At 42.9% G+C, this 20010-nt stretch overlaps 2 protein-coding genes across 2 annotated transcripts in view; one reads left to right on the forward strand and one right to left on the reverse strand.

Moving 5' to 3' along the window:
• NUP210L (nucleoporin 210 like) overlaps nucleotides 1-15781 on the forward strand; it is a gene marked incomplete at its 3' end in the record, with an annotated part of 73395 nt that extends 57614 nt beyond the window's left edge. The window contains exons 30-38 of the mRNA XM_081226237.1: nucleotides 63-280; nucleotides 1919-2058; nucleotides 5960-6086; nucleotides 8882-9031; nucleotides 10715-10965; nucleotides 11445-11649; nucleotides 14905-15006; nucleotides 15509-15583; nucleotides 15681-15781. Coding sequence (XP_081082363.1) covers nucleotides 63-280; nucleotides 1919-2058; nucleotides 5960-6086; nucleotides 8882-9031; nucleotides 10715-10965; nucleotides 11445-11649; nucleotides 14905-15006; nucleotides 15509-15583; nucleotides 15681-15781 — 1369 coding nt within the window. The remainder of the gene's footprint in view (nucleotides 1-62; nucleotides 281-1918; nucleotides 2059-5959; nucleotides 6087-8881; nucleotides 9032-10714; nucleotides 10966-11444; nucleotides 11650-14904; nucleotides 15007-15508; nucleotides 15584-15680) is intronic.
• A 427-nt stretch (nucleotides 15782-16208) lies between these two features.
• On the reverse strand, nucleotides 16209-17825 carry RPS27 (ribosomal protein S27). The gene is made up of 4 exons (XM_081226289.1): nucleotides 17736-17825; nucleotides 17337-17445; nucleotides 16659-16769; nucleotides 16209-16292 (listed from the first exon to the last, which is right to left on the reverse strand). Exons 1-4 carry the CDS (start codon nucleotides 17739-17741, stop codon nucleotides 16264-16266), a joined length of 255 nt encoding a protein of 84 aa, XP_081082415.1. The 5' UTR covers nucleotides 17742-17825; the 3' UTR covers nucleotides 16209-16263.
• Nucleotides 17826-20010: the final 2185 nt, after the last annotated feature.

Raw genomic sequence — 20010 nt, forward strand, 5'->3', positions numbered from 1 at the left:
CAGAACTGTTTCCTAACTATTGACTCTTTTCAGAGATTTCTACCTTTCACATCTGCTTTCAGAGATGACCTGCTACTTATTGGACCAGGGAATAGGAACTATACTTACATGGCTCAGGCTGTGAAAAGAGGGGTGACACTTGTGAGGCTCTGGGACCAGAGACATCCAGGCATGGCAGATTATATTCCTGTTTCTGTAGACCACGCCATCGAGCCAGACACCAAGCTTACCTTTGTCGGAGATGTCATCTGCTTCAGTACTCACCTCCTCAACCAGAATGGTTTGGATACCTTCCCTTTCTCAACCTCACAACTGACAGGATTAGAAAGCAACTCATCCCTTAGATTTTTTTTTTTCCAAATTATCTAAAATCTAAGGGGCTCTCTGAGAAAGAAAATACTTTTGTGTGTTTCTTCATGTTAACTGATAATTCTGTTTAGTGCCCATTTCTCTCCATAGCCAGCCAATTAGAGGTCAGCCAGTAATATTTACCAAGTGTCTATTGAATATATAGGCAGTGTAGAGTACTGTGCCTTCTCCTCCATTCCCAGCTTCTGAAGGAGGGTAACTGCTAAGTTGAACATCAGTAAAGGATGAAATAAAAGGAAGGAAAGGGCAATAAGGCTTTAGTTCTAAGAACCAATTGTATGTACACTGTTTTGTGAGGCACACCTGAAGGCCTAACTTCTACATATACCATCACTGTAAGAAGGTTTGGCCTTGTACCGGGCTACACTATACTCTTGATCAGCAAAGCATTTCTGTTCTAAGAAGTACTATTGAGTTACAGAAAATCAGTCTTGGGTTAGGAAATGTGTGTTATATCTTTAGGCTTCCAGGTAGCATATCCCAAAATGGTCTATACTGACTGGGTATATGCAACCAAATAATCCATCCAAGTAAGGCTGGCTGGGGTGGTATGTGGCTTGGGCTTTGTGTCCTCTTTGGGGAACTATGGATACATATGTTTGGGTAAAGTGATGTAATACTGGACGTGACTTTAACATTAACTGTATATTTTAGACTTGATACAAAGAGAACTCTATTCAGCTTAGGTCAAATCCTCCAATCCTGTAACAGTTAACTTGTAAGCAACCACTACTTACTAACATGTAATCCATGGCCAGTGAGCTAACTGTGCTTACAATACCATGATTGTTAATCTTTTGTCAGTGAAGCAGAGGCTTTTTTTACTCCCTTTTCCCAGGTTCTGTCAGGACTGTCCCTCTGTCTTCCATTCTGGAATTTTTTGGGCATCTCAAATCCATACCACTTTGGATGAGGAAGCAGAAGGGCCACATGCCAGGATCAGTAATCTAATCTAATATTTGACATTCCTCTGCCACCTTGGGACTTAAACCAAAATAAACGCATCCTCTCTTCTGCCAGTTGACACTTGCTTGCAGTCTTCCTGCTGGTATCAGTAGGTCAAAGCAGATTCATCCTTAGCAGGGTCTATACAAAGTTTAATCAGAGTGTTATTCCTATGTGTAAAAAGCATTTTTCTTTTTCCTAAGGAGAACAGTTACATTCTCCAACTAAGTAGCTTTTGTGATTGTGAAGGTCAGCAGTTCCTATTTTATTTTGCTGGCATGACATGTGAAGGGGAACCTGACATTAAGAAAACAACGTTAGGGACTTCCCTGGCGGTCCAGTGGTTAAGACCCTGTGCTTCCAATGCAGGGGGCCTGGGCTCGATCCCTGGTCAGGGAATTAAGATCCCATGTGCCACGTGACGTGGCCAAAAAAAATTTTTTTTTAAGAAAAAAAACAAACTTACCCTCAAAGCCGGGTGTTCCTCCCGGGAAGGGATATTATGTATGCTTGAATGGTCTACTGACTTGGATTCTGAGTAAGGTTAGAGTGACCAATTTATATCAAAGGTTGCAGCCAAGTGCTTTCTCTTGTCTTTTCCTAGGTGAACCCGGGATGTGGATGATTTCCGCTGATGACAATATTCTACAAACAGACATTGTCACTGGGGTAGGAGTGGCCAGGAGTCCAGGAATAGCAACAATTTTTCATGACATTCCAGGACTAGTGAAAACATATCGAGAGGTAAACCTAATGTTATGAGTTGAAGGGTTCATGGGAGTTCCCTGGTGGCTTAGTGGTTAGGATTCCAGGCTTTCACAGCCATGGCCTGGGTTCAATCCCTGGTCGGGGAACTAAGATCCTGCAAGCCATGTGACGCGGCCAAAGAAAAAAAAAGAGTTGAAGAGTCTAGAGTAACTATTTCCATATATGGGAATATGCATATAGAAAGCACATCCTATGAAAAGAAATACACTCACATATCAGATATAAAGCCAGCCAACAAACTTTACTGGAACATAAAGGTAAATCGTGATTAAGGTTCTTAACCAAAAGAATGACTAGTCTGATTTATAATTTAAAATATCACCATGAGGGCTTCCCTGGTGGCGCAGTGGTTAAGAATCCTCCTGCCAATGCAGGGGACATGGGTTCGAGCCCTGGTCCGGGAAGATCCCACATGCCACGGAGCAACTAAGCCCATGTGTCACAACTACTGAGCCTGCGCTCTAGAGCCTGCCAGCCACAACTACTGAGCCCGCATGCTGTAACTACTGAAGCCTGCATGCCGAGAGCCCATGCTCCACAACAAAGAGAAGCCACCGCAATGAGAAGCCTGTGCACCATAATGAAGAGGAACCCCCGCTTGCCACAACTAGAGAAAGCCCACGCGCAGCAATAAAGACCCAACACAGCCAAACATTAATTAATTAATTAATTAATTAATTTGAAAAAATATATCACCATGGCTACAGGTTGGTACTAAACTGTAGGGGCAAGAGTAGGAGCTGAGGGCTACCCTGGTGGCACAGTGGTTAAGAATCCGCCTGCCAATGCAGGAGAAATGGGTTCGATCCCTGGCCCGGGAAGATCCCACATGCTGCAGAGCAACTAAGCCCGTGTGCCACAACTACTGAGCCTGCACTCTAGAGCTTGCGAGCCACAACTACTGAAGCCTGCTCTGCAACAAGAGAAGCCACCAAAATGAGAAGCCTGCGCACCGCAACGAAGAGTAGCCACCGCTCGCCACAACTAAAGAAAGCCCACATGCAGCAATGAAGACCCAATGCAGCCAAGAAACAAAAAAAGAGTAGGAGCTGAGAGACAAGTTGGGAGGCTATAATTGCAGTAACGCAGCTGAGTGTGATGGATCAGGGTGATAATAGAGCAGGTGGTAAAAAGTTGATCAGATCCTAAATATATTTTATAGGTATAGTTGATACAATTTCCCAATAGATTACTATATGTAGAGTGTGAAAGAATCAAGAATGACTTAAGATTTTTGACTGAACAACTAAAAGGACAGAATTGCCATCAACTGAAATGCGTAAGACTGTAGGTGGAGCAGTTTTGGAGAGGAGATCAGTTTTGGACATGTGAAGTTGCATGCCTATTAGATGTCAAATGGATGTGTTGAGTAGCTAGATAGAAAAGTCTGGGAGTCATTGGCATAGATATTTAAAGCCATAGATCGGACTCCCCTGGTGGTGTAGTGGTTAAGAATCCACCTGCCAATGCAGGGGACACGGGTTCGAGCCCTGGTCCGGGAGGATCCCACATGCCGTGGAGCAACTAAGCCCACGCACCACAACTACTGAGCCTGCGCTCTAGAGCCTGCGAGCCACAACTATTGAGCCTGCGTGCCACAACTACTGAAGCCGGTGCACCTAGAGCCCGTGTTCTGCAACAAGAGAAGCCACCGCAATGGAAGCCTGTGTGCTGCAACTACTGAGCCCACACACCACAACCACAGAAGACCACGAGCTCTAGGGCCCGAGTGCCACAACACCTGAGCACACGTGCTGCAACTACTGAAGCCCGTGTGCCTAGAGCCTGTGCTCTACAAGAGAAGCCACTGCAATGAGAAGCCCACGCACCGCAACGAAGAGTAGCCCCCACTTGCCACAACTAGAGAAAGCCCACATACAGCAACAAAGACCCAACGCAGCCAAAAAAAAAAAAAAAAAAAGCCATAAGATCATCAAGAGAATGAGTGTAAATAGAGAAGAGGTCCAAGGACTAAGTTCTGGGGACACTCCAATATTAAGAGCTCTGAAAGAAGAATAGGAACCAACAAAAGAAATTTATAGGAATTTATAAGAATGACCAGGGAATGGGGCTTCCCTGGTGGCACTGTGGTTAAGAATCTGCCTGCCAAAAAAAAAAAAAAAATCTGCCTGCCAATGTAGGGGACACGGGTTTGATTCCTGGTTTGGGAATATCCCACATGCTGCAGAGCAACTAAGCCCGTACACCACAACTACTGAGACCATATGCCACAACTACTGAAGCCTGTGCGCCTAGAGCCCGTGCTCCACAACAAAAGAAGCCATCCCAATAAGAAGCCTGCGCACTGCAACAAAGAGTAGCCCCCGCTCTCCACAGCTAGAAAAGCCTGCATGCAGCAATGAAGACCCAATGCAGCCAAAAAAGAAAAATAAATAAAAATTAAAGAAAAAAAATTTATTAAAAAAAGGAAAGAATGGGTAATGGGAGGAAAACCCGGGAGTCCTGGTGTCTGGGAAGCCAAGTGAAGAAAGTATTTCAAGGAGGGAGGGGGAGATCAACCACGTGAAAGCTATTAATGGGTCAAGTATGAAAACTGAGAAATGACTGATGGCTTTTTGCAATATGGAGGCTGGTGACTTTGAGGAGTAGCTTCAGTGGAATGATTACAAGCCAGTAATCAAGAGGCGAGTTGTTGGGGGGGGTGCAAGGAATAACGGCTTTATTTGGAAAGCTAGCAAATTGAGAAGGTGGTGAGCTCCTGCCCCAAAGAACCATGTTGCCTGAGTTAGAATTCAAGCTCCATATCCATACTAAAAGGGGAGGGGGCAAAGTCAAACACTTCCTGGTTCCCATCAGCCTCCAGTGGGGGTATGGGTTCATTTTTTCATCCCTGCAGTTGCACACAGGTGGGCCTGGTCAAGATGTTTCCTGTGAGCTAAACAAAGGTATTTTAGCTTAATGCTCATTTCCTGGGAAGCAGGGTTCCCAGAGATGGGCCTTTATGTATAATTTAAGCTTTTAGGCAACATTCCTTTAATGATTAACTTGTAGTAGAATACAAAAGGTTCTTCCCTATTACAGTTTAAGGTCCTTGAATATATGAAAAAATAAAAAACTACGGTAGTACTGAGGAGACTGGACAATATACTGCATTTAAATGGAAGGAATTTGGGAGGAATCCCCTGGTGGTGCAGTGGTTAGGACTCTGCGCTTCCACTGCAGGGGGCATGGGTTTGATCCCTGGTAGGGGAACTAAGAAGTAAGATCCTGCATGCTGTGTGCCACAGCCAAAAAAAACAAAGAGGGAAAGGATACCCAAAGGAGTTAGAACCCAAAAATAAATAAATAAACCAATAAGTTGAAGGTATTTGGGGGGAAAGAGCCATCATTATCACTATCTTCTCTCAATGTAATCATTAAGCACTTGCCTTATATTCAAGGCACAGTACAGGATGTACAAAGATATATTAGGGTTCTAAGTTGAAACGTAGAATCTAATGGGAGGGATTTTAACAAGTATAAAAATACCTACAATATAAGGCAGAACACTACAAGTATTTTGAGAGAAACAGAATACTTTGAGGTTTCAGAAAAGTTGAGATTATATGCAACTAAAGAGAGAAAAAGAAAACTTTCTAAAGGAAATTGCAACTGTCTTCAAAGATATCTAATAGGGAATCATACAAAGGGAATATATGTCAGAAGGAATAATGCACAAAGACCTCCTTTTAGAAAAAAATGTTATTTTCTTCTTAAAAGTAAACAAATTTTGTGGTTCTCAAATATGTGATCACTAGAAGGGCAATTTGCTCTTGTGTGAAACTGCTTTTAGCTAAATAAGTTATGAGGGATGGAGAAGAAGGGAACCAGATTCTCTAAGAACTTAGGTACCAATTTTCCTTTGGTTTCCTGACAGGTGGTGGTCCATGCATCATCAAGATTAACACTCAGTTATGACCTTAAGACTTATCTCACCAATACCCTCAATTCAACTGTGTTCAAGCTCTTCATCACCACTGGCAGAAATGGTGTCAATCTTAAAGGTCAGCAATCTCTTTATAGTTCTGGGTCATTATTCCCACCTTTCCCATTCTCCCTCATTTGCCCCTTTGAATTAGGAATACAAATTTTCTTTCATTTCAAAATTGATTCTACTTTTACAAAGAAATCACTGAGGGACTTCCCCAGTGGTCCAGTGGTAAAGAATCTGCCTTCCAATGCAGGAGACGCGGGTTCGATCCCTGGTTGGGGAACAACTAAGCCCATGCACAACTACTGAGCCCTTGCACCTCAACAAGAGAGCCTGCATGCTGCAAACTAGAGCCCACGCGCTCTGGAGACCGCATGCTCTGGAGCCCGCCCACCACAGCTAGAGAGAGAAAAACCTGCACGCCATAACTAGAGAGAAGCCCGTGTGCTGTAAGGAAGAGCCCGTGCGCTGCAAGGAAGGATCCCACATGCCACAACCAAGACCCGACGCAGCCAAATGAATAAATATTAAAAAAAAAAAAATCATTGAGCACTATGAGACCTCAGAAATTATGACTGAATTAAGTTTTTTTTTTCTTTTTTTGTGGTACGCGGGCCTCTCACTGTTGTAGCCTCTCCCGTTGCGGCGCACAGGCTCCGACGCGCAGGCTCAGTGGCCATGGCTCACAGGCCCAGCCGCTCCACGGCATGTGGGATCTTCCCGGACCGGGGCACGAACCCGTGTCCCCTGCATCGGCAGGCGGACTCTCAACCACTGTGCCACCAGGGAAGCCCTGGATTAAGGTTTTGAAATAGGCTCAACCTAGTCACTGTTGTCTTTTTAGTTATAACCCTGAGATCAGGAGGTAGCCTAGACCAAAGATTTCCAAACATGGCTGATTTTTAAGGTTATCCAAAGAAATTTAAAAAAAATACAGATTCTTAGGCTCCATCCAGATATAATAAGTTTGGGATAGAGCCTAGGATAAATTTTTTTTTTTTTTTTTTTGGCTGTGTTGGGTCTTTGTTGCTGCGCACGGGCTTTCTCTAGTGGTTGTGAGCGGGGGCTACTCTTCATTGCAGTGCACGGGCTTCTCGTTGCAGTTGCTTCTCTTGTTGCAGAGCACAGGCTCTAGGCGCACGGGCTTCAGTAGCTGCAGCATGCGGGCCCTAGAGCGCACAGGCTTCAGTAGTTGTGGTGCACAGGCTTAGTTGCTCCGCAGCATGTGGGATCTTCCCGGACCAGGGCTCGAACCCGTGTCCCCTGCATTGGCAAGCGGATTCTTAACCACTGCACCACCAGGGAAGTCCAAGATACAATTCTTTTAAAGCTTCCCAAGATTTGAGAATTGTTGGACTAGATGATACCTGAAATGTTATTTGGTCAGCGAACTTGCCTTGTGCTTTTCTTTTTTCATTCTGTATTGGGCCATGATTTACTGTCAAAAAAAGGGGGGAGGAAAGATAACTAAAATACAAGAAGCTTCTTCTAATAGATTCCAAATGCTATGTTAGGAATTTTTATATCTTTTATCTCATTTAACAATCTCATCATGTAGTAATTATCATCATTTTAAAGATGAGAATACTGGGAATTGCCTGGCAGTCCAGTGGTTAGGATTCTACGCTCTCACCATCAAGGGCCTGGGTTCAAACCCTGGTCGGGGAAAAAAAAAAAAGATGAGAATACTAAGTCTAAGAGCAAGTAATTTGTACAAGGTAACAACCAGTTAGTGGCAGGAGTGGTGGATACGTTCCACTCCAAAGTCCATGTATATCCTTTCATTCCTCTTTTTTTAAAGAATAAATTCCAGATTTGGGGGCAGGGGGGAGGTAAGATTTGGGGAGAGGGTAGGGGGCAAGAAAACACAAACCAACCAGAGAAGTCCAGAATATAACAGAATATAACTGTTTATAAAACAAGATAATTTAAACTCTAATTGCCCTTTTTGTCCTTCAATTTTAGGCACTTAATATATTTTCTTTTCAAAGTAGATATTTAATCTTATAAATACAATCTAACTATGTATGTATAAATAAGAAAACTTGATCTTTAAAATTCTCCAGGTTCTTTTACAAAGTATTAAATGTTTCTTCATAACATATTCACTCATTGTTGTCTACCTTATTAAATTTCACAAAGAGATTGTAATTCACCCCCCAACCCCGGCAGAATCTTTCTAAAACCACAACTATTATGAAACGTCATGTAACAGTTCTTCTGATATTGCTGATAGTCTCCAAAAGATGAGAATGGTCGCTAGACTGCTGGCAACTGAGAAAGAGCTTTAGCAAACTAAGACCATTAAGAAACTGTGCAGGGGAAAATCCTGTTAACAAGACATAGTTCCTATTTAATTTAAAATGCATCCATTGCAGCTGACCCAACCTTGGTGCCAGTCTATTTCTTGCTGGCTATGTGGCTCCTGTTTAAGGCACCACTTGTAATGAACTTCTAGAGATCTTTGACTTGAATCAAGCTGCAAAACAGTATGTTTTGGAAAACAAATCTTCCTAGACTTAAAAGCTACCTCCCAAGTGTAGCACTTTATTTCTAACAGCTGTCCAACTTCTGTGTAATCTTATTACCACTGATGAATTCCAAAAACCTTTGAAAGAGGACAGCAGCTATGATATTGATAATAGAAGCCCCATTATAGTCACAAACTAGCAGAAGCAAGGTCTTACAATCCTTTCACCGTGATTGTGGTAGGACCCAACAGAGCTGGCAAGTAGACAGCTTTAGCAAGTCAAGCAGAACTGACCCTGTTATTTATTTTTTTAGTACCAAAAGGCCTCTATATAATAGCCTCCCCTTTAACAAATTCCTCTTAGTGACAGAGCTATTTCTCTCTTTTCTGCTCATTAGGATCCTGCACCCCAAGTCAGGCCTTGGCCATTACAACAACACTTCTTCCAGAGACCCTCATGCGGTGCCACGTACAGTTCAGTAATACTTTACTAGACATTCCAGCAAGTAAAGTCTTTCATGTCCATTCAGATTTCAGCATGGAGAAAGGTGGGTTCCACCAGTTGAATCTGGTTTCCCCCTTGTTTTCATACTTGTGCAAATGTCACTTTCTTACTGGACTGCATTTCTACTTTCCAGTTCATCTGCTATATAACTGTGGAATCTTTCTCAGTCAGCATTTTTATTCTATCCATTCAACAAACTTTTAACACATGTCTATAATATACCATGCTTTTCTATTATAACTTACTATTTTCTCCTTTGTTAGCCTGTTATCTTTGTGAGGGCTTGGATTATGTCTCATTCATCTTTTATCCCCAACTAGTAGCACAGTGTTCGAATGTTGCTGAACTGAAGGATATTCCAAGCAGAACAGCATTAACAAGTGGAAAGCAGAAACAGGCATGACACTGGGAGGACTTTGAATAAATCAACTGATCTAAAATGATAATTCGGGCTTCCCTGGTGGCGCAGTGGTTGAGTCTGCCTGCCGATGCAGGGGACACGGGTTCGTGCCCCGGTCAGGGAAGATCCCACATGCTGCGGAGTGGCTGGGCCCATGAGCCATGGCCGCTGGGCCTGCACGTCCGGAGCCTGTGCTCCGCAATGGGAGAGGCCACAACAGTGAGAGGCCCGTGTACTGCAAAGAAAAAAAAATAAAATAAAATAAAATGAGACAATTCATGTCCAATGTAAATACGTAATGCTATATCATGGAAGAGCTTCTACTCCAAGGTCAGGCAGTTTGAATGGTATGAGTAATGAGAAACCACTGATGGAAGGTTCATTCAGCAAACCATTGAGCACCAAACAGAATGCCTGGTGCCAGGACAGGCCCTGGAGGTACAACGGAGTAAGACAAGGCTTTTAACTCTTACTAGAATTGCACAGGGCGATTAGTTATAAAGATATACATGGGATGCTAGGACACCAGAAAGAAAGGAGTATCTACATCAAACCTGGCAGTTAAAGTGAGGTTTTAAAGGGGAAATAATCTTTAGAAGGATGACTAGGACTGAGGTAGATGTGAAGAGAACAGGACATTCCAGGCAATATACAGCCCTGGAAAAGTTTTCAAAAATAAGTTTAAAGTATAAAGTGGCAGTACCCAGAATGGATAAGAAAGAATGGGAGGCAAGGAGACTAGTAAATGCAATTTACATTGCAATAATCCAAGCATGAATCGATAAGTGTCTAGACCAGATTAACAGAGAAATACTAACAGAGGGGCCAGATGTGAGACATTTCAAAGGACGAGTTAGCAAGATTTGGATATAGGAATGAAGGAATAGATGTCAAAAGACAACTGAGGTTGAGCATGGGTAACTAGAAAAACAATACTATTGACAGAAATAAGGGCATCAAGAGGTGGTTTGATAGAGAAGTGATTAAACCATGTTCAAAGCTTGCCTTTCTTCCACAAAACCCTTTACTGATCCAACTCTGACTACTTCATCCTATATCCCCTTAATTTCCATTTACACTCTTTTAATACTCCCTGACATGTCAATTTACCAATAATGGTACCCTTAAGTTCAATTGTGGGTTCCCTGGGACTGTTTCATCTTTGGTAAACTCCTCCACAGTGGCCAACAGTGTGCTAATAGTGAATACTCAAAACTTGAGTTCACATTTTGAATTTGCATGTAACTATTTTTCCTCCCTATCCTAATCCAGTTGGCTAAATAGAGCCTCTGAGCCTTCCTGCTCAGTTTTTCCTCTTTTCTTCAGGGGTTTATGTCTGCCTAATCAAGGTTCGACCCCAGTCAGAGGAGCTACTCCAGGCCCTCAGCACAGCTGACACCTCAGTCTATGGTTGGGCCTCGCTTGTCAGTGAGCATAGCAAGAATGGAATGCAAAGAATCCTCATTCCTTTCATCCCAGCCTTTTACATCAATCAATCAGAATTGGTTCTTAGCCACAAAAAAGACATCGGGGAGATAAGAGTACTGGGAGTGGACAGAGTTCTTGAGAAACTAGAGGTATGTTAAGGACTGAAGCAAAACAGATCGGGGTTTTGAAAAAGATTTTTCACTCTCAGTCCAGGGCAAAGGAACAGTTACTGAATGACTTGATAAAATTCACCACAGGAAATTCTTAAACAAAATGAAGAAAATCTGTCCCCTTCACAATGCCAGGGGGGCCCCCAGAGTCCAAAATCTATGTCAAGAGCCTTGTCAGTCTGGAAGATAACACAAATTTTATGTATATATATATTACACCAATGCTGTCTTGAAACAATTTTAGAATGCTAGCTTAGAACTTTTTTTGAAGGCTATATTATTCTCACAGATCGTTTTCTTCCCTTATCCTTCAACACATCTAAGTGAGAAAAAGTGACTTGTCAGACAGCTAGCTAGAACTAGAAATCCAGATGTCTTACTGTATATGTTTAAGATTGCAATGTATTGACACAAAACTGACTTTTCTTTCAAACATGTTCCATTTCCTTTTCTCCAAGGTCTTCCCCAGCTCCCCAGTTCTAGTGGTCTCTGGCCATAGGCCCTCTTCCCTCACACGTGGCCTGGCTATCTACCCCATAAAAGTAGTCAACTTCACTTCCCTCCAGCAGATGGCATCACCTGTTTTCATCAATATTTCCTGTGTGCTCACCAGTCAAATTGAGGCTGTGCGAGTGAGAGCTATGAAAGGTAAGTCTGGTGCAGGTGAGCATTGCGGGTGCCTATTTTTAATCCAGAGGCAAAAAGACAGAATGCATTATGACTTAGTCAATGGGAAACATTCAGCCACTTGACCAACATTATTCAAACTAGCTGGGACATGGATCTTTATTCTCCAAGCCTACTCTATAAAATATAACCTTCAGGTAGCTTTCTTATCACTAGCTAGATGTTATACTTAAATATATGTTATGTCATTTTGTCAGCTTCATAAGTATACTTCTTACCCTGTTTTAAACCTCTTGATAAATGTCTCACTTACTTCAAAAGTATTTAGCAGGGCTTCCCTGGTGGCATGGTGGTTGAGAGTCCGCCTGCCAATGCAGGGGACACGGGTTAATGCCCCGGTCCGGGAAGATCCCACATGCCACGGAGTGGCTGGGCCCGTGAGCCATGGCCGCTGAGACTGCGCGTCCGGAGCCTGTGCTCCGCAACGGGAGAGGCCACAGCAGTGAGAGGCCCGCGAACCGCAAAAAAAAAGTATTTAGCAAACCTTTGTGCATCAATGGGCAGATGGTGGTAACCCTAGAACCAAGACTTAGCTTCCCCAAATCCCGATTCTACCATTACCCAGTTTAGAAATGATGTCAAGTTTGGGTGGGATGGGAACCATTACGGAAAGAGGTGTTAGGAAAGCCAGAGAACCATCCTCCTTACATGTGTCACTCCCACATGCCCATGCCTCAAGGGAAACGGTATTTCTCTTAATTACTGGGAGTGAATTAGGCTGAACCTTAGTACATCTAATGGGAGAAAGGTTTTTGCTACTATAAGCACCCAATCTGTACGGGTCAATAAATATTCTAAGCATATTTATATGCATTTTGTTTTAATTCTCATGATTCTAAAGAGTTTTCTAAAACTTTATAAAGATGTTTTTCCCTTTAAAGAGTTGAGAAAATTGAGGTGTTCAGGGTCCCACCAACTAGAAAGTGTTCAACTCCAATCTGTCCTCTTTCTGTGAGAGCAGTTTTTTTTTTTTTTTTTTTTTTTTGCGGTTCGCGGGCCTCTCACTGCCGTGGCCCCTCCCGTTGCGGAGCACAGGCTCCAGACGCACAGGCTCAGTGGCCATGGCTCACGGGCCCAGCCGCTCTGCGGCATGTGGGATCCTCCCGAACCGGGGCACGAACCTGTATCCCCTGCATCGGCAGGCAGACTCTCAACCACTGCACCACCAGGGAAGCCCCGTGAGAGCAGTTTTTAAATCTAGAGTTCATGGATCTCCACAAAGGTCCACAGATAGAACTCAAGGTGTCCATGCCTTGAATGGGGAAAAAAACTGCATCTTTATTTTCAATTAACCTCTAACTGAAAGTTAGCATTTCCACAGATTATGAATATAGGCAACAAATCACAGTGGTATTATGTGACTTTGTCACCAAGGGAAACCATAGATGTTCTCATGTTCCAACTGTCACATGTCAAAATATTTCATTTCAGAATTACATCAAAATTACAGTAGTTATCAGACCTAAAACTACTTTTTTATTACTAGAGCACACATACTACTGTATCACAAATTAGGCCTTTGAACATTTTGCTAACCGTATATTACAAATTAGGTTTTTTCCCTATTTTCATGAACTCTTGATATTAATTGGTTTCCCTTATTCCTACTACATTTTATCTTTTGCATTTAAAAACATTCTGAGTTGGGATCCATTGACTTTATCAGACTGAAGTTGCCCATGGCAAAAAAAAAAAAAGTTAAGAACCCCTGCACTTCTTAGAGATAAGAAGGACAAGCAGTTTAACAGTATAATCACAGTGGGTGGGAGTCTTTAGATACAAATATACAACCTTCAGCTCATTTATACAAGTGTGAGCCTACTGTTATGTGCCAAGCACGGTCCCTACTTGCAGAAATCAGATTTAAGACAGGGCCCAGGGGGCTTCCCTGGTGGCGCAGTGGTTGAGATTCCGCCTGTTGATGCAGGGGACACGGGTTTGTGCCCCAGTCTGGGAGTATCCCACATGCCGCGGAGCAGCTGGGCCCATGAGCCATGGCCGCTGGGCCTGCGCGTCCGAAGCCTGTGCTCCGCAACGGGGGAGGCCGCAGCAGTGAGAGGACCGTGTACCGCAAAAAAAAAAAAAAAAAAAAAAGACAGGGCCCAGGGACTTCCCTGGTGGTCCAGTGGCTAAGACTCCATGCTCCCAATGGAGGGGGCCTGGGTTCAATCCCTGGTCAGGGAACTAGATGCCACATGCTGCAACTAAGAGTTCGCATGCCCAAACTAAAAAGATCTCAAATGCCACAACTAAAAAGATCCTGCATGCCACAACTAAGACCCGACACAGCCAAATAAATAAATATTTAAAAAAGACAGGGCCCAACTAAGACAGGAATTAGTTCAATGCAGCCAGAACAAAGGGGTGCTATAAATTAATGTGCCTAAGTTTTATTGGGACTCCCAACAGTGGGACCTGATCAGGGATTCATATAGTCTTGTTTCTACTAATAAGCAACCTCAAATTAGTCTTCAGAGTGAAGCAGTTTGTAAACAGTGTGAAGTTGTTACAACAGCTGTGAAACAGAATCTGGTGAGAGGTAAGACCAGTTAAGAGCCCAGAGGTAGAGGGCCTATATAAGGGATGCAGAATAGGAACTAGGTCCAAGGGCCTGGTGACAGTTTACCTGGGAAGGCCAGTTAAATTCAGGCAGTTTTGTGGGGCAGGGAAGAGTTCATTTCTAGACACTGAAAAGTTTGAAAAAACAAAAGGCAAGTGCCAAGCATGCTTCAAACACAGAAGTCCTAAGTTTTACTGAGGACAAGTTTATAAACATATCAGAATGTACCTGAATAAAAAAGGACAAGTAGCCCCTGGATTTAAGAGGTCATTGGTGATCCAACGAAATATTTCATTCAGGTTAGAGGGATTAAAAGTAGAAGTTGAATCACCATAGACTATCACAAACTTGGTGAAGGGAAACAGTCACCTGGAGTTAAAGTGCACAGGAAAGGTAACAGGCATTTTAAAGTGGCAAAGAATTTATTCTTTTGTAAGCTGAAAAGAAATGAGACTCAAGAATTGTAGTTTACTGTTAGAGGTAAAAAGCCAAAAAATAAGTAAGAGGAGCTAAGTTCAGTTCACCCCTTTTTCTCTGGTAAGAAGCAAAAGAATTTCCTAGAGAGCTGGGTTTTGACTGTTTCAGCTAGATACTCTTAGGACCACACAAGTTTTTAAATGCAACATCTGTCCTGGATAACTATAATCTTCTATTATTCTGCCAATGTGTAGATCAATGTGAAGATTCAGGTGTCCTTCAGAAGCTCATGGGTTCTTACCAGATTTTCTTTACCCTCTTTGCGGTGTTGGCATCAACAGCTTTCCTCTTTCTAGGTAAGGAGTCCTTATATTCAGCACCGTGGCCTTTTGACTTGGAAACTGCCTTCATTTTTATTTCACAAACTAAATGAGGATGAAAATTAGCTGTTTATCACATCTAATTTGGGACATGCAATTGAAACTGATTTAGCCTCCCTACCCCTAGTCACCAGTGGACCAAAGATCCCGCCCAACTTACTAGGAAGCAATGAACTGCATGTGGCCAACAAATACCACTCAGAAGTGGAAATTACTGCTAAACCTTAGATTATAGCTAGTTTTGCTGAAACACATAGCTAGAGATGATTCAAGCAACACAACACGTACTATCATCTACACGTGCATTTCCCATCTTCCAACCAGAAGTTGGAATACCTCTAAAAATCATTGAATAAAAATGTCCTGTAAGTATAATTATTTAATTTGAAGCCTTTTTTTATAGCACTACTTGCCCCTTAAGGCTTTCCTCCAGTGAAAACAGTTCTCTTTGGTGACATCTCCCTTATTCTTTTTCCAGCATACAATGCCTTTCTAAACAAGATACAGACAGTTCCAGTTGTTTATATACCAACTCTAGGTGCACCACAACCAGGTAAAGAATCACCATCTTTATCGCTGAAAAGCTCAGGTATCATCCTCATTCACTTTTATTCACCCTTCATCTATTTCCCTTCCTCCTTTACTTCTAGGTTCTTACACATCCACACATTCTCCCCCTCCCTTCATGAGTCCACAACCCCCACCAGCGCAGCATCGGCTACAACATTGGCTTTGGAGTACAAGGCACTAACCTCTGCTTGGACAAGTCCCCTTAACTGCAGGGGGCTGGAGATTTCTAGCCCCAGACCAGGAGCCTAGCAGCAGCCTCTACACTCATAAGCCTCCAAACAAGCCTTGTGAGAACTGTAAATAAAGGATCCTAAGCTGTTTTGTGTTAAGGTGGTGTGCTGGATGGCGTTTTAAAGATCAACTGTCAGTTCTTAATTCTAAGGAAACACAAAAGTGAAAGCAAATACCCCATTTATATACCATTCCAGTTTTTAATCAAGCTCTGCAGATTTACTCAATGAGCCTAGGGATAGAAATGTCCCAAATGGACTTTTTAAGTATTTGACCACTTACTTGCCCCAAATGACTCTACAGTCCACTCTTCTGATTGCCCCTGAATACGTGAGGTAGGAACTTCCTAGCAGTAAAACAAGACAATAAACAGGACGTATCCAAAATGTGTTTATTGGGATGGTTTCCCATTCATCTTGATTCCAGGGGCTTTTAGTGCTGCTTCCGTCTGAAAGAGCACCCTGCAAGAATAAGTTCCGAAGGTTAACTGACAGCAGCCTACTTACCCTGTCCCACCCCCACAAATCAAAAAGATGCCTGATACCCACAGGAAACCTACATCTGTAGTTTTCTCAACTCTTTTAACTCCTACCTACTCACTTAAAGACAACATCAGCTTCAGTTCATATGAAGCCCCTTTTATCACCCATCCACCCCAGCCTTAGACAGCACTGAGATTAGTGCTTTCTAATTATGCTTTTGGAGAAAAAAAAAAAAAAAGACTATCAAACCCAACCCTCTTTGCAAGACAGCCTGATCATTTACATCATACATGACCTCTCTTAAGATTCAAACCCCAAAATCACAACATTAATTAAACCATTTACCTTCTGTAAGCCTTGCTTTTCCTCCTGTAGGCTGGCAGAGGACGGTAGAGCAGCCAACACACAAAACTACTGTTTGTGCATGGCTAAAGACGGTGGTGATTTTATAGCATCCTGTGAAAAAACACCGAGTTACCCTATTTTCCCCAAACCTTTATTCACTTAAACATATGCTGTCATGTATTAACTGTAAAACAAGCATGTTATGTAAATTCTTGAAATTTACTTTCCTATTCTAAATCGATTACTTGGCTCTAGGTATACATTAAAGCCAACTTAGAAGCAACCTGGACTATCTGCCCCCACCTAAGACTTTTTTTGTTAATGCGTTACCACCATCATCCAAAAAAACTATCCGAGAGTTAAAATATAGACAATCCTCTATTTGGTGAGAAGGGACGCTCAGTAACTGGTCAACGAATCCACCCCCTTGCCTCCAGGTACAAGTATATAAATGACCACAGCAGAAGCCCAACATAACATTCCAGTGTTTCTCAACACAAAGAAATGTTACGGTCTGCACATAAAGTTTTGAAGGGAGCTCACTATGGATCACTGTTCCTGAAATGCAAAATTTTACCCATCTCAAACATTCAAACTTTAAGAAATCAGAACCGCTTCAAGGATACCTTTTTCCTTGGGGTCCAGTGCTTTCCCCACTACTGCAAGTTATCTCCTCACCTGGGCATTTCACATCCATGAAATAGGAATTGGGGCTCTGCACCAGGCGCTTCTTCTTGTGTTTCCTCTTCTCCTCTTCTGGAGAGGGATGAAGGAGATCCTTTGCGAGCTAAGAGAGGCAGAAATGCAGAGATTTAGAAACCAACGGCGAACACGGGATGATCGAAAACAGCCCCCACTGCCACACACCGGGGAGAGCTCGCCCCTCGCCGCCCCTGCTGTCTGCGCAGCTGGGCCGCCATCTTATCGCCTCTCCGCTCCCGTCTAGGCAGGGGGCCCCATGGGCCTCTGCAAAGTGCGGAGAGCAAGTGAGGGCCCTCTGCGATCCGAAATCAGCATGAGGGGAGCGTGCGGACAGAAGAGCGAGATCTCCACGGAAACCTGCACCAAGGAACTCACAGGCATGTTCTCGTGGGGAGGTCGTCACCGTCGGAAAGGAGCGAAAGCGGAAATCCTGCTCCTTAAATTCGCCGTCCCGCAGGAAGTGACGCCTGGGCCTTCTGCCGCCATGTTGGGAAGGTCCTTCTCTCACGGTGTGCGGGCGGCGGGGCGAGGTGGGGGCTGCCATTTTTGAAAGGTCTCTAAATGACAGGACATAGATGAGTCGCCATGTTGAGAGAGTGAGCATGTTCTCTTAAGGTCAGCGTTTGATCTCTATTGAGGGGTAAATGGACAATTTTTAAATTTCGCGCTACACTTTAACAATGGGAACTGCTTAGGAAAACAGCGAGACTGAGCCATGTCTGGAACTTATTAAATAGAAATTTATTAATATTTTAATATTAATATTTAATATTTTTCAATTGGTTTAGTTTGCCCATTTTTAACAATTCAGAAATGTAAATATAAAAAAAGGAAGTCCTCATATTTTCCGCACCTCCAGCCTATTCGTAGGGCTAACCATTGTTAAATTTTATTCTCTCCATCTTTCCCTCTAATACTAATTACATCACTCACTTATGTAGTGCATATTTGTGCATTGTTCTGACTGCTTTTCACATGTTAATTAATCGTTACAACAACTCCATCAGGTTGATACTATTATTATCCACATTTTACAGATGGGGAAAGTGATGTCCAGAGACATTAAACAAATTGTCCAAAGTATGCTACTAAACTGCCTTCCAAAAAGGTTGTGCCAGTTTACATTCCCACATCCTTTCCCCCACATTTTCACCAGCACTGCCTTTCCAAGATTTCTAATCCTGGCAGCATCGACACTCTTGACAGGGAATGAGAAGAAAAAATGAAGAACAAATCATGGTCTCCTACAGTAATGATCAAAGGGTTAGAATGTCCATTTGTCATAAAGGAGGGGTGAAGATGACCCAAATGGCATCTGGGGACCTGTTTAATTCCAAAGGAATGGAATAGGGCAAGGGATGTGAGTTCTAGTCAAGGCTGTACTGGTAAACGTTTAACACCTGACTATATGGAGGGGAGCCCGGATTTGTTGCCTTTGCTAATTTCAATGGCATAAATACTCCCACTGTGGCCAATTTCAGACTATCAATGTGATATCATTAAACACGGATTTGGAAAGAGATAAGCACCATCTGTTCTCATGAGCCAGTAAGGATTGGTACCAGCACACTACTGATGGGTGAGAAAAACCTCTGAGGAAGTGACATTTAAGCTGAAATCTGAAAGACAAGGAATCAACCAAGCAGCAGTTTGGGGGAATAGAATTCTAGGCTGAGGGAAGAGCTTGTGAATATAAAACCAGAGACCGAATGAGCCTGCCAAAATTGAGGAGGGGAAAGTCATTGTTGCAGAAGCTCTGAGAGCTAGGGGGAGAGTACTATGGAGATGAGGCTCCAGTGAAAGCAGGTATACAGCAGCATAAGTACAATTTAGAGAGGTGAAAAAGAATAATATATTGCTGGAGATGAAGAGTCCAGATCCAGATAAAATAAAATGAAATGAAAAAGAATTGATGAATTTTTATCAGAACAATCCATGAACATTGAAGAATAATTTAAAGGGCTGGAGAGAGATGGTTTGGCCAGCGAGAAGTAGAGGACACTCAAGGTTTGTAATACAGCTTGAAGACATAATGGCTGGTGAGATAAAGGACAAAAGGGGATTTTGTCCACAACAAATAGTTGTGTTTGAGAAAGGACAAGCATTGGCACACAAGGTAACGAGGATAAGTGAAGTGACAAAAGATGCCTTCTCACAACCAGTACACTATCCTTATACAAGGACTATTCTACTGACCTGCTATTAGAAAAGCAGATATTTTGAGTAATTTTTTCCAAAGTCAAAGATAAATTTGTTTCTTTATAGCTGTGTTCTCCATATTTCAGCTTCCTGGTTGCCAAGGCTACACATTCACAGTCTGTTCAGTGGGGTGTCAGGAGTACTGTCTCAGGGCTGTGTTAAAAGATCCAGATCTCATGAAAAGAACGAGACCAGACATTTGTAGTCCCAATCTCTGTCTTCCTGAGCTGGCTTGTCAGAGAATTCACACACAGGGTCCCAGAAGAAAGACTGTTCAAAATGAAGCTCCAGAATGTATCTAGGTGAAGTCTGCGTGTGTGTGTGTGTGTGCGTGTGTGCGCGCGCGTGCGTGTGCGTGTGTGTGTGTGTGTGTGTGTGTGTGCGCGCGCGCGCTGATTCTATAATTACTTTAAATTTTCACTCTGTTCCACCAGGGGGCAGACTGACCCAA

Source organism: Mesoplodon bidens, assembly GCF_964165515.1.
Source record: "Mesoplodon bidens genome assembly, chromosome: 2".
Taxonomy (NCBI): Eukaryota; Metazoa; Chordata; class Mammalia; order Artiodactyla; family Ziphiidae; genus Mesoplodon; species Mesoplodon bidens.

Coding starts and splice junctions, on each gene's coding strand:
- RPS27 (XM_081226289.1), bottom strand. Junction 16,770..17,336: donor CATGGATGTGAAATGCCCAG/GTGAGGAGATAA, acceptor GTTTTTTCACAG/GATGCTATAAAATCACCACC. Junction 16,293..16,658: donor AAAAGCAAGGCTTACAGAAG/GTAAATGGTTTA, acceptor TTATTCTTGCAG/GGTGCTCTTTCAGACGGAAG.